At 40.5% G+C, this 13,294-nt stretch overlaps 1 protein-coding gene across 1 annotated transcript in view; it reads left to right on the top strand.

Annotated features, from left to right (window-relative positions):
* The window catches only part of pla2r1 (phospholipase A2 receptor 1), a 170,060-nt gene that overhangs the window by 135,893 nt on the left and 20,873 nt on the right, over nucleotides 1-13,294 (top strand). Inside the window, exon 30 of the mRNA XM_060827204.1 lies at nucleotides 2,257-2,284. Coding sequence (XP_060683187.1) covers nucleotides 2,257-2,267 — 11 coding nt within the window. The 3' untranslated portion in view covers nucleotides 2,268-2,284. The remainder of the gene's footprint in view (nucleotides 1-2,256; nucleotides 2,285-13,294) is intronic.

Consider the following 13,294-nt stretch of genomic DNA (forward strand, 5'->3'; position numbering starts at 1 on the left):
TCCTCCTACTCAGAGGCTTCCAACTGTCCATTTCATGGCTATTGTGGAGACATAGGCTGCTGCCAGTAATGATCTGGCTCAAGGGCAAGGATAACTGAACAACCCAGGCTACAGTGAGTAATAGTAGTGTAGGGACAATTGGGGAGGGGCAGTTCCGGTAAGGATTGCCTCTCTGTTTCACTAGATTAGAGTGGTGCTGGAAAAACACAGCAGGTCAGGCGGCACCACTCTAATCTAGACTCTGATTTCCAGCATCTGCAGTCCTCACTTTTTCCTCTCTGTTTCACTATATTGTTGATGTCGCTAAATAAATTTGTTGGTTAAACTCTTTGCCAAGGAATTTGAGAAGCAACTCTATCACTTGACCCTGTTCCTACATTCTAATAGGTCATGGTTGATCTATACTCCAATGCCATTTATCTGCTTATGTTCAAAATCCCTTGTTACCCTTGTCTGACAAATAGCTATAAATCTCAGTCTTGAAAATTTATGTTGACTCAAACCATTCCTTCTTAGAAGGAGTTCTAGAGTAGCAATGTTCTTCTTTTGAGGGGTATAGGGATCTAACTTATTTCACTCTTAATTTCTCTAGTTCTAAAATTTATAATTATGAGTTCCTATATTAAAGCATATGCAGGTGGACGATCCTTTATCCGAAATGCTTGGGACCAGCTGTTCTTCAAAATTTGGAATTTTTCGGTTTTCAGAAAAAGTGACAGTTTAAAGGTGAAATTTTTAAAAATCTTATGGGAGGAGCAGGTTTCTAAGTAGGACAGGCCGTCGGTGCTTGGTCAACACCTCCCCCCCTCCCCCCCCCCCCCCCCCCAGTCTCATCTGAGTGGGTGTTGACTTGGAATAACTGTTTGCACGCCAAACAACCTTGTTAATGAGAAAGAAACTTTCAGATTTCAGAGCTTTTTGGTTTTTGGATGTTTGGATAAAAGATCTTCTACCTGTAGTTTCATAGCACCAACCAAACTGAATTTCTTTATAATATTATCCACGTTAATTAGGATCCTCTTCAGCCTTCTAAAATCAAGGGAGTACAAAGATTAGGCAATCTGTCCTTCAGTTTAATCCTTTAATCCTTGATAAAGTTCTGATAAACCTGCACTAAAAATCTCAATGATATTATATCTTTAATCAAATGCAGAGACCTGAAATAAATGCAGTACTCCAAATGGGTTCTGTCCACAATTCCATACAATGAAGCATCACTCCTCATGTACAATTTTCAGACTCCCTTGAAATAAACATCAATTATCCATTTAACTGTATTTTTAGCTAAGGACGAACAAAGATATTAGTGGAAAAATCCATGCACAGTTCTATTTGAGAGTGGCAAGGTGGCTGAGTGGTTAGCACAACAGTCTCACAGCGCCAGGGACTTGGGTTCGATTCCAGCCTTTGTGAATGTGTGAAGTTTACACATTCACCCTGTGTCTGCATGGTTTTCCTCCAGGTGCTGCACAGTCCAAAGATGTGCAGGTTGGGTGGATTGGCCATGCTAAATTTCCCATTGTGTCCAGGAATGTGCAGGCTAGATGGATTAGCTGTGGGAAATGTAAGATTACAGGGACAAGGTAGATGAGTGGGTCCGGGTGGGATGCTCTTCAGAAGGTTGTTGCAGACTCGATGGGCTAAATGGCCCGATTCCGCGCTGTAGGCGTTATATGATTTTATAATTTGACGAACACTGCCTCAGCCATGCAAATAGCAAGCAAAAATGGTGCCTGCACCCATATAATTGATTTGCACTACACAAAAAAAATTCTGTCTTAGTCTGTGTAATGAGGTCAACTGAGAAATAGTTTGTTTAGGCGGCTGAGCTTGCTAATTGAGTATTAACAGGCACCATAACAGATAAATAGTAAAATGACAGCACATGCCATGAAACATTATAGCCTGATTTTATGTAATGTTCCTGTTTTTGTGATTGTTGTATTGTACAAATTCTAACAGTTCAGTTTTATTGCTCTTTTCCATATATGCAAAGTATTTAGTCTCAATCGTATACTAGTAATTAAAGAAAATTTACAGTTACTAGTGGTTCTAAAAGAAGTGGGGGACCAAAATATGTAATGAATTATTCAATTAAATGATAATTCCAAATTAAAGTTAGTTTTATTATTTTTCTGTTGTTAGCATGTTAATTGTTTCCTCAAATATTGTGTTATAATTTTGTTCAGTTACATTGGTTTATATCCATTCATCAGTCATTATTTTAATACTATCACGTTTCCGATTTTTGTACAGTGAATATGTGATAAAAACTTGGGACAAGGTAAAACTTTTTTTTAATGTTCTTCTGTTACTCACCAACAGTTGTTAATGAACTTTTCAAATGAGCACTGTTAGCTAATGTTAATTTGATTACATTTGGACTTGCACCTATTTGAAAAAAATGACTTTGCATTTCTACTATGCGCACATATCTTGTTACTCTACTGCTTGTATGTGCAAAGCAAAAAAATTCAATTTGAGTTTGTGATATGATTGTATGTAACAGATGGTAAAAATAATTCTGGCAAATGTATTATGTTTCTCTGCAATTTTTTTTAAACACTCTTCCTGTTTTTATATTGGTTTCTTTGGGCTCTATCCGTTCCATGTTATCCTTGACAGCATTGTGGTTTAGTTTTCAAGAGAACCACTTGGCTTCTGACCACCTTTTTCAAAGCTTGCAGTTGTATAAGTTATTTAGTGTTGATTTTGATATCACTTGCAAGTTCCTTTTAATGTCCCATTTTTGTAGCTCTTGATATCTGTTTGAAAGCAGTTTCTGTTCTTTGCATGTTTCCCATTCACATTGAACAACAGCAAAAATGTTTATGCATAATGTGATGATAAGATTTGAAATGCAAAGCCAGACGGGGTAATTGATTTAGATTCAAACGGGTGTATCAGCTCTCAAAAGGGAATTGGATTTGTACCTTTAAGAGAAAAAATGGCAAGAATATTGGATAAAAGCAAAGAAGTGGAACTAATTATAGAGATGACATAAATTTGATATTGTTGTCTTTCTGAATTATTCTGTTATCATGGTGAGGGCAATAAAATTTTGTTTTAAAATGTAGACTTACCAAAGATTTTTTGAGCATTTTAAGATGGCTAAAAAAAGTAATTTTGTCCTGGTTGAATGCTATTTAAGCGTACAAAAGGATGAGAACTCTATGGTATAAATCCAAATTGCCGAAGAAATAAATCTTTCTATAGAAAGTCAATGCTTGCTGTAAAATATTAATAGTTAAGTAGTCGTTCTTGGAAATCCTTCAAGGGGAAGTTTGAAAAGTTCATAAGTTGAATGCCCCATACAACATAGACCAGTCAGCATGGTACATAGGCCCTTCAGCCCACAATGTTATGCCAAGCATTTATCTTAATCTAAGAGTAAAAAATGAGGTCTGCAGATGCTGGAGATCACAGCTGCAAATGTGTTGCTGGTCAAAGCACAGCAGGCCAGGCAGCATCTCAGGAATAGAGAATTCGACGTTTCGAGCATAAGCCCTTAATCTAAGATCAACCTAACCTACACACCCTTCAATTTACTGCCATCCATGTGCTTGTCCCTAATGCCTCCGACTCTATTACTACCGATGGCAGTGCATTCCATGCACCCACCACCCTTTGCATAAAGAACCTACCTCTGACATCTCCCCTATACCTTCCTCCAATCACATGAACATTATGACCCCTCATGACAGCCATTTCTGCCCTGGGGACATGTCTCTGGCTATCTACTATATCTATGCCTCTCATTACCTTGTACACCTCTATCAAGTAACTTCTCTTCCATCTTCTCTCCAGTGTGAAAAGCCCTAGCTCACTCAACCTCTCTTCATAAGACAAGCCCTCCTATCCAAGCAGTATCCTGGTAAATCTCCCCTGCGACCTCTCTAAAGCATCTACATTCTTCCTAAATTAAGGCGACCAGAATTCCAATTGGACACAGTTCCTAGTGTGGTCTAACCAGGGTTTTACAGATTTGCAGCAAAACATTGCAGCTCTTTAAACCCAATCCCTGTTAATGAAAGCCAAAACACCATATACCTTCTTAACAATCCTATCAACTTGAGTGGCAGCTTTGAGGGATCCATATACGTGGATTCCAAGATCCCAAATGCAAAGATGTCAGGAAATGGAAGCAGTCTCCAGCAGACCTCTTCGTTTCTCTTTGAGAGTTAGAGAGGAATTTTCCAGTTTCTCAATTAGTTTCAGTTTCTTTTATCTTTTTGCTTCTCAAAATTTTGCATTTGGGTTAACAGTGTACAAAGGTTGAATCATGTTTGGAGGATGCTTGATGGATCAGATAGCATTTTGTCATCCATGATGTGTTTGCATTTGTCTGGTACTGCAATGTCAACAGATCTTACCTAATATGCTACTAAATCTAGTAAAACCTGCCATACTTCCAACTTTCACCATGAAACATACTTTGAATAATTGGCAAAGAAGAGCTGATGTGCGAAACGTTAATTCTTCTGTTCCTGTAATGCTGCCTGACTAGCTTCTTCAACAGTAATATAATAGCAGTCCAATACTATTGTTTCATTTTGAATGCAACTAATTGAAACATTCAATGCAGGACAGACTGAAATCAGAATTTGATCTATTTCTTTCCCCCCGTTTAATTTGAATTCAATGCTTGGACCTCAGTTTTCTGCTGAGACATAAGTGTGTTGCGAGGATAATAAGTACTAGGTGACGAAAAACCCAGTCAAAGCTAATAACTGTGATAAGAGGAAGGGACAAAGTAAGTAAATGGCAAGCCCTAACTGCCAGCATATCAACATCTAGTAGTGTGTTCAGGCTTTGGTTAGGCCACACTTGGAGTATTGCATTCAATTCTGATCACCACATTACAGGAAGGGTATGGAGGCTTTGCAGAGGGTGCAGAACAGGTTTACCAGGATGCTGCCTGAATTATGAACTACAAGGAGAGGCTAGAAAATCTCAGTCTGTTTTCTCTGGAGTTTGTTTTAAAACATTATTGATATAAAGAGCTTGTGAAATGCTTGAACATTTATAAAGTTAAAAATGTTGATGTGTGCATGGATGGCATTTACCTGAATAGCTATGAACAAGCTATTCAGGTAAATGCCATCATTTACGGGTGGCACGGTGGCACAGTGGTTAGCACTGCTGTCTCACAGCGCCTGAGACCCGGGTTCAATTCCCGACTCAGGTGACTGACTGTGTGGAGTTTGCACGTTCTCCCCGTGTCTGCGTGGGTTTCCTCTGGGTGCTCCGGTTTCCTCCCACAGTCCAAAGATGTGCGGGTCAGGTGAATTGGCCATGCTAAATTGCCCGTAGTGTTAGGTAAGGGGTAAATGTAGGGGTATGGGTGGGTTGCGCTTCGGCGGGTCGGTGTGGACTTGTTGGGCCGAAGGGCCTGTTTCCACACTGTAAGTAATCTAATCTAAAAAAGCTTTTACTTTTGAAATATTTCACAGGAGTACATTGCACATTGAAGTACATTTATTTATTTGTAATTGTGGTTCCACAAGTTTGTCTGTCTTGAGGCATCACGAATGATACCAAATGGAAGAGACTACTATTAACTGTATAACCACAGACTGACCTTTGATGATTAGAGGATATAAGCTATAAAGAGAGGCTCGAAAAACTCGGATTGGTTTCTTTGGAGTGGCAGAAGTTGAGGGGAGACTTCGTAAAAGTCAATCATTTACGAGATACATAGATGGGATTGACAGTCAGAATCCTTTTCCCTGAATTGAAATATCTAAGGCGAGCATGCACTTAAGGTGAGAGGGGGAAAGTTCAGAAGAGATAGGGTGGCACGGTGGCTCAGTGGTTAGCACTGCTGCCTCACAATGCCTGGGACCCATGTTAGAATCCAGCCTCAGGCGACTGAATAGAAGTTGCACATTCTCCTTGTGTCTCCGTGGGTTTCCTCCGGGTACTCAAGTTTCCTCCCACAATTTGCAGGTTAAGTGAATTGGCCATGCTTAATTGCCCATAGGTGCATTAGCCAGGGGTAAATGTAAGGTAGGAGAATGGGTCTGGGTAGATCACTCTTCAGTGGGTCAGTGGGGACCGGTTGGGCCAAATGGCCTGTTTCCACACTGTAGGGATTCTATGATTCTGAGATGTGAGGGGCACGGTTTTTAGACACAGCAGTAGGAATCTGGAACGTGCTGCCGGGTGTGGTGGAGGCAGACAGATAGGGGCATTTGAGGGACTTTTAGATAAACACATGAATATGCAAGGAATGGAGGCATATGAACCAACGGCAAGGAGAAGGGATTAGTTTGATTTGGTACAATATCATGGGCCAAAGGGACCATTCCTGTGCTGTTCTGTTCTACATTCTTCTGAACTTTTGTGTTTGGTTTGGCCAATTTCAATGAATAGCTGTGACAAACCAGGACAATATAGTAGAAATGTGAGCCACCATATTCATAAAGTTCTTACAAAATGGGGCATATATGTGAAACGTAATGGATCAATTATTGTGGTTCATTTAATTGCACTGGATTATCTCCGGAAGTGAGTAAAAATACGAGGAAGGGAAGTATTATCCACAAAGCCATTCAGTGGCCCTTCTCTGATCTCTAACCATCACAGTACATTTTCTGGGCTTTGCCTGATGGGTGTGTCTAAGACAGGGAAATAGGGTAGAACTAACATAAAGAACTGCTGTTCAGCACTGATTAAAAATGTGTTATCCAGGTTTACTCTTTTTTTAAATTAAATTAAGTCGACTATCATGCAGTTGTAAGAGATAAGACTACTGTTGCAATTGCAAGGAAAAAATCGCTTCAAAAGACAACCACTAAATGACAGTTATTCTTGGCACTTCACAGCTGTTGATCTGCAAAAATTGAAAGAGAAATATGAAAATTGACATAAGTATTTGTTAAAGCAGTAAACAATTTCAATGATATGAAGGAGATTAAAATAGCTAAGTATCAAGGGGTGAAACAACATAGTACCTCTAGTGCATACAAAGTCACCAAATTTCAGATCATGAATTTGCAATATAGAAAGTAGAATTACTACTTTGATTACAATCAATAATCCAGAACTATTGAAAATTGTACTAGATTTCAGAAGTGCCCATTTTCTTTATACATACTCATTTGCTGAACATGAAATCTTCCATGAAGCATGCAATGAGGTTTGAATATGTCATTTTTTTAAATATATATTCCTTGATGCATTTAAGTACAATCACTTGGACAATGTTATTAATATATTTGATTACAAAATATCACAAAAATTAGGCAAATTCACATTGGGTGTCAAATGCACTACCTCTGAGGAGTCTGACATTAAATAACTGAAGAAAACTTTAAACTATAATATTGTGTGCACTTCTGGTTTCCCTCCTATCGGAAGGATGTTGTGAAACTTGAAAGGGTTCAGAAAAGATTTACAAGGACGTTTCCAGGGTTGAAGGGTTTGAGCTATAGGGAGAGTCCGAATAGGCTGACACTCTTTTCCCTAGGGCATCAGAGGCTGAGAGGTGACCTTGTAGAGGTTTATAAAAGCATGAGAGGCAGGGATAGGGTAAATAGACAAGGTCTTTTCCCTGTGGTGGGGGCATAGGTTTAGGATGAGTGGGAAGATTTAAAAGGGAGCTAAGGGGCAATTTTTTCACGCAGAGGGTGGTACATGTATGGAATGAGCTGCCAGAGGAATTGGTGGAGGCTAGTACAATGACAACATTTAAAAGATATCTGGATCGGTATATAAATAGGAAGGGTTTGAAGAGATATGGACCAAGTGCTGGCAAATGGGACTAGATTAATTTGGGATATCTGGTCGGTATGGCCAAGTTGGATCAAAGGGACTGTTTCCGTGCTGTACATCTCTGTGACTCTGTGTAGAAACGTTGTGATTTACTAGTCTGTTTCTTTATAAACTTAAACATTTTAAAAATATTTGTAAGTATTTAATACAAGAATATTTGTGTATTTTAATGCCCTAAATCAAAATGCTTTTGAACTCATTTAAGACTCTCAAATGGTTGTAAATGGGTGAAACTTACAAATGTGATTACTTCAGAATTGGCGCACACCTGGTTTTAAACCTAGCGTGAAAGATGCAATTATTTGAACTTCTGTGCTTGGTTTGGCCAATTTCAATGAATAGCTGTGACAAACCAGGACAATATATTAGAAATGTGAGCCACCATATTCATAAAGTTCTAACAAAATGGGGCATATATGTGAAACACAATGGATCAATTATTGTGGTCATAGGCAGTAATACTTGCCATCAAATCAGTGCAAATACTGCCAGTAACATTGCTGATGACTCTCACCTTCTTCCTCTTTGGGAAGTCTATCAGAAAAGAAAGCTTTTGAAGGAAGTGGTCACTTAAAAATTAAAACATCCAACATAAGAATATTGACTACTTATACATACTTTGAGAAATAATTTTTCATAGAGCTTTTAATTGACTTCCAATTTGCTGACTGTGATTTAGAGTCACAGAGTCATAGAGATGTACAGCATGGAAACAGATCCTTCGGTGCAACCTGTCCATGCTGACCAGATATCCCGTCCCAATCTAGTCCCACCTGCCAGCACCCAGCCCATATCCCTCCAGACCCTTCCTATTCATATACCCATCCAAATGTCTCTAAAATGTTGCAATTGTACCAGCCTCCACCACATCCTTTGGCAGCTCATTCCACACACGTACCACCCTCTGCGTGAAAATGTTGCCCCTTAGGTCTCTCTTATGTCTTTCCCCTCTCACCCTAAACCCATGCCCTCGAGTTCTAGACTCCCCAATCCCAGGGTAAAGACTTTGTCTATTTATCCTATCCATACAACTCATAATTTTGTAAACCTCTATAAGGTCACCCCTCAGCCTCCGACGCTCCACGGAAAACAGCCCCAGCCTGTTCAGCCTCTCCCTGTAGCTCAGATCCTCCAACCTTGGCAACATCTTTGCAAATCTTTTCTGAACCCTTTCAAATTTCACAATATCCTCACATCCTGTCCCTCAGGATTCCCTCCAACAACTTGCCCACCACCATGGCCAGGCTCACCGGTCTATAGTTTCCTGGCTTGTCTTTACTGCCCTTCTTAAAAAGTGGCACCACGTTTGCTAACCTCCAGTCTATCGATGATACAAATATCTCAGCAAGAGGCCCAGCAATCACTTCTCTAGCTTCCCACAGAGTTCTCAGGTACACCTGATCAGGTCCTGGGGATTTATCCACTTTTAACCATTTCAAGACATCCAGCACTTCCTCCTCTGTACTCTGGACAATTTGCAAGATGTCACCATCTATTTCCCTACACTCTATATCTTCCATATCCTTCTCCACAGTAAATACTGATGCAAAATATTCATTTAGTATCTCCCCCATTTTCTGTGGCTCCACACAAAGGCCGCCTTGCTGATCTTTGAGGGGCCCTATTCTCTCTTTGGTTACCCATTTGTCCTTAATATATTTGTAAAAACACTTTCGATTCTCCTTAATTCTATTTGCCAAAGCTATCTCATGTCCCCGTTTTGCCCTCCTGATTTCCCTCTTAAGTATACACCTACTCTTCTGAGGATTGACTCGATCTATCCTGTCGAAACCCGACATATGCTTCCTTCTTTTTCTTAATCAAACCCTCAATTTCTTTAGTCATCCAGCATTCCCTATACCTACCAGCCTTCCCTTTCACCCTGACAGGAATATACTTTCTCTGGATTCTTGTTATCTCACTTCTGAAGGCTTCCCATTTTCTAGCCGTCCCTTTACCTGCGAACATCTGCCTCCAATTAGCTTTCGAAAGTTCTTGCCTAATACCGTCAAAATTGGGCCTTTCTCCAATTTAGAGATGAAAAATGTGTTGCTGGAAAAGCGCAGCAAGTCAGGCAGCATCCAAGGAGCAGGAGAATCGACGTTTCGGGCATAAGCCCTTCTTCAGGAAGGGGCATATGCACTGATCTCCAGCATCTGCAGTCCTCACTTTCTCCTTTCTCCAATTTAGAACTTTAACGGTTAGCACTGCTGCCTCACAGCGCCTGAGACCTGGGTTCAATTCCCGCCTCAGGCGACTGACTGTGTGGAGTTTGCACGTTCTCCCCGTGTCTGCGTGGGTTTCCTCCGGGTGCTCCGGTTTCCTCCCACAGTCCAAAGATGTGCGGGTCAGGTGAATTGGCCATGCTAAATTGCCCGTAGTGTTAAGTAAGGGGTAAATGTAGGGGTATGGGTGGGTTGCGCTTCGGCGGGTCGGTGTGGACTTGTTGGGCCGAAGGGCCTGTTTCCACACTGTAAATCTAATCTAATCTAATCTAATCTGGTCTATCCTTTTCCATCACGATTTTAAAACAAATAGCATTATGGTCGCTGGCCCCAAAGTGCTCCCCCACTGACACCTCAGTCACCTGCCCTGCCTTATTTCCCAAGAGTAGGTAAAGTTTTGCATCTTCTCTAGTAGGTAATCCACATACTGAATCAGAAAATTGTCTTGTACACACTTAAGAAATTCCTCTCCATCTAAACCTTTCACACTATTGCAGTCCCAGTCGATGTTTGTTAACTCCAGGAAGGGTGACAGAGATTGGCACCTAGTGCAGGAGTCTTTTATGGATATACCCATTGCAAACAGGTATGCTGTTTAGGGAAATGTAGGAGGTGATGGATTCTCAGGGGAATGTAGCACGAACAGCCAAGTTTCTGGTATTGAGACTGGCTCTAATGCAATGAGGGGTACGTCAGCTTCCAAAAGATCAATTGTGTTAAGGGATTCTGAAGTCCGAGGTACAGACAGACGTTTCTGTGGCCAGCACAGAAAAGGCAGATTGGTGTGTTGTTTCCCTGGTGCCAGGATCAAGGATGACTCAGAGAGGGTGCAGAATGTTCTCACGAGGGAGAGGGGCCAGCAGGAGGTCATTGTCCACATTGGAACCAACGACATAGGGAGGGAAAAGGATGAGAATATGAAGGGAGATCACAGAGAGCTAGGCAGAAATTTAAAAAGGAAGTCCTCAAGGGTAATCATATCTGGATTACTCCCAGTACTACAAGTTGGTGAGGGTAGGAATAGGAGGACAGAGTGGATAAATGCATGGCTGAGGAGCTGGTGAATGGGAGAAGGATTCACCTTTTTGGATCATTGGAATCTCTTTTGGGGTCGAAGTGACCTGTACAAGAAGGACGGAATTGGAGGGGGACTAATATACTGGCAGGGAAATTTGCTAGAACTGCTTGGGAGGATTTAAACTAGTAAGGTGGGGGTTGGGACCCAGAGAGATTGTGAGGAAAGAGATCGATCTGAGACGGGTACAGCTGAGAACAGAAGTGGGTCAAACAGTCAGGGCAGGCAGGGACAAGGTAGGATTAATAAACTGCGTTTATTTCAATGCAAGGGGCCCACAGGGAAAGCAGATGAACTCAGGGCATGGTTAGGAACATGCGACTGGGATATCATAGCAATTACAGAAACATGGCTCAGGGATGGGCAGGACTGACAGCTTAATGTTCCAGAATACAAATGCTACAGAAGGATAGAAAGGGAGGCAAGAGAGGAAGGGGAGTAGCATTTTTGATAAGGGATAGCATTGCAGTTGTGCTGAGGAAGGATATACCGGGAAGTACAGCCAGGGAAGTTATTTGGATGGAACTGAGATATAAGAAAGGGATGATCACCTTATTGGGATTGTATTATAGACCCCCCCAGTAGTCAGAGGGAAATTGAGAAACAAACTTGTAAGGAGATGTCCGCTATCTGTAAGAATAATAGGGTAGTTATGGTAGGGGATTTTATCTTTCCAAACATCGCAAAGATTCAAATGGCAAGGCTGAGACTTCTGAAGAAAAGCTGGGATTTTCATAACGAAATAGAATACCTCTTGTAGATCATTGGGTAGTCCCCCACTCTGAGTGAATTTTCTGAATGAAATTGAAAAGTTGAAATTGAAGTCGAAAAGAATTAAATTGCAAGTTGCAGTGTGTGACCATTACCTGAGACAGTAACTCAGCTAAAGTAGTTTTATTATTTTTTTTCTTCTGATATTAAACTACACTTGGACCAATCAATAGCACATAATCCAAGAGAATTAGTATTACATCCTAACATCTCCTTGAAGACAAACCTCTCCCTGTCACATCCTTGAAAACTTTCCCATGTTTCTTTGCCAACTTGAAACTTCAGTGAAACATCTTATTCCTCATTTTTACTTAATTCTTTACTAAGCTCACTTTCTTCATGCCTTATTTCCCCATTCAGAACCCTCTTTCTGCTCTCTCAATCAACTTGCATTCTTTTCTTCAGATTGCTGTTTCTTTCTCTCCTCTCTTTCTTTCTTCCTTTCTTTCTTCTCTCTTTCCCGCTTTCTTCTCTCTTTCTTTCTTTCTCTCATTCCCTTCTCTGTCCTTATTCCATTACTCCATTTCTTCACCATCCCTCATTCTATTTCAAAGTTACTGGCTATTTTCAGGGAAACACATCTTTGAACTGATATTACAATCTTCTCGCTATTCATACCAAGCAGTCTCAGCGCAGTCATAATATTATTGTATCCAAATAATTGGTTTAACAGATACAACCATAACTAGCTTAGCAGTAAAGAGAAATGAGGAATGGCACAACAGATTTCTGCTTTAACATGCATTATGAGGATGGGGTGAGTAAAAGGCATTGATATTTCCAATTAGCCATGATTTATTGAATGATGGGGCAGGCTCGATTGACTAGTTAGCCTCCTCCTGTACCTATGAAACTCTTCATTGTGTATTTATAAGTACAAATGCAAGAATGCAAAATTTCAAACAATTATTATTGTTACTGCAGGAAGAAAAACTAGCTGAATGAATGGCAAATTGACTTTGAACAGTTAAGGATTTGCCATGGGGAAAGCAAGAGGAAATGTTAGGTTCCCAGTAAGTATGGGTAAATCAGAAAAGACACCTAGTTTGAAAAGACACCTAGTTTGTTTTGAGAATGCACCCACCATGTGAATGTGTGCTACTTCTAACAAGTGTAAATTACTCATTACAAACTTGATTGATTGTCTTAAATTTTCTGTTAGTGTAGCTATTAGCAAATTAACCATTGTTCAGCAGATGTTGTCCAATCACAGAATCACATCTCGCAAAAGATGGTATGTTTGGATTTTGCAAACACATGTTAAATGACTGCAGTATGTGCCAACCAGCCAGTCATTGAGATGTGTGGCCTACATATCTGGCTACATCTCAGCCAACATTTGCTTTTGCATTTGATTTCTGCAAATGGCTGGGGCTCTGCTGACGATATTGTTGATGAAAGGAAGGACTGCAGATGCTGGAGATCAGAGCTGTAAAATGTGTTGCTG

Source organism: Hemiscyllium ocellatum, chromosome 7 (assembly GCF_020745735.1).
Source record: "Hemiscyllium ocellatum isolate sHemOce1 chromosome 7, sHemOce1.pat.X.cur, whole genome shotgun sequence".
Lineage (NCBI taxonomy): Eukaryota > Metazoa > Chordata > Chondrichthyes > Orectolobiformes > Hemiscylliidae > Hemiscyllium > Hemiscyllium ocellatum.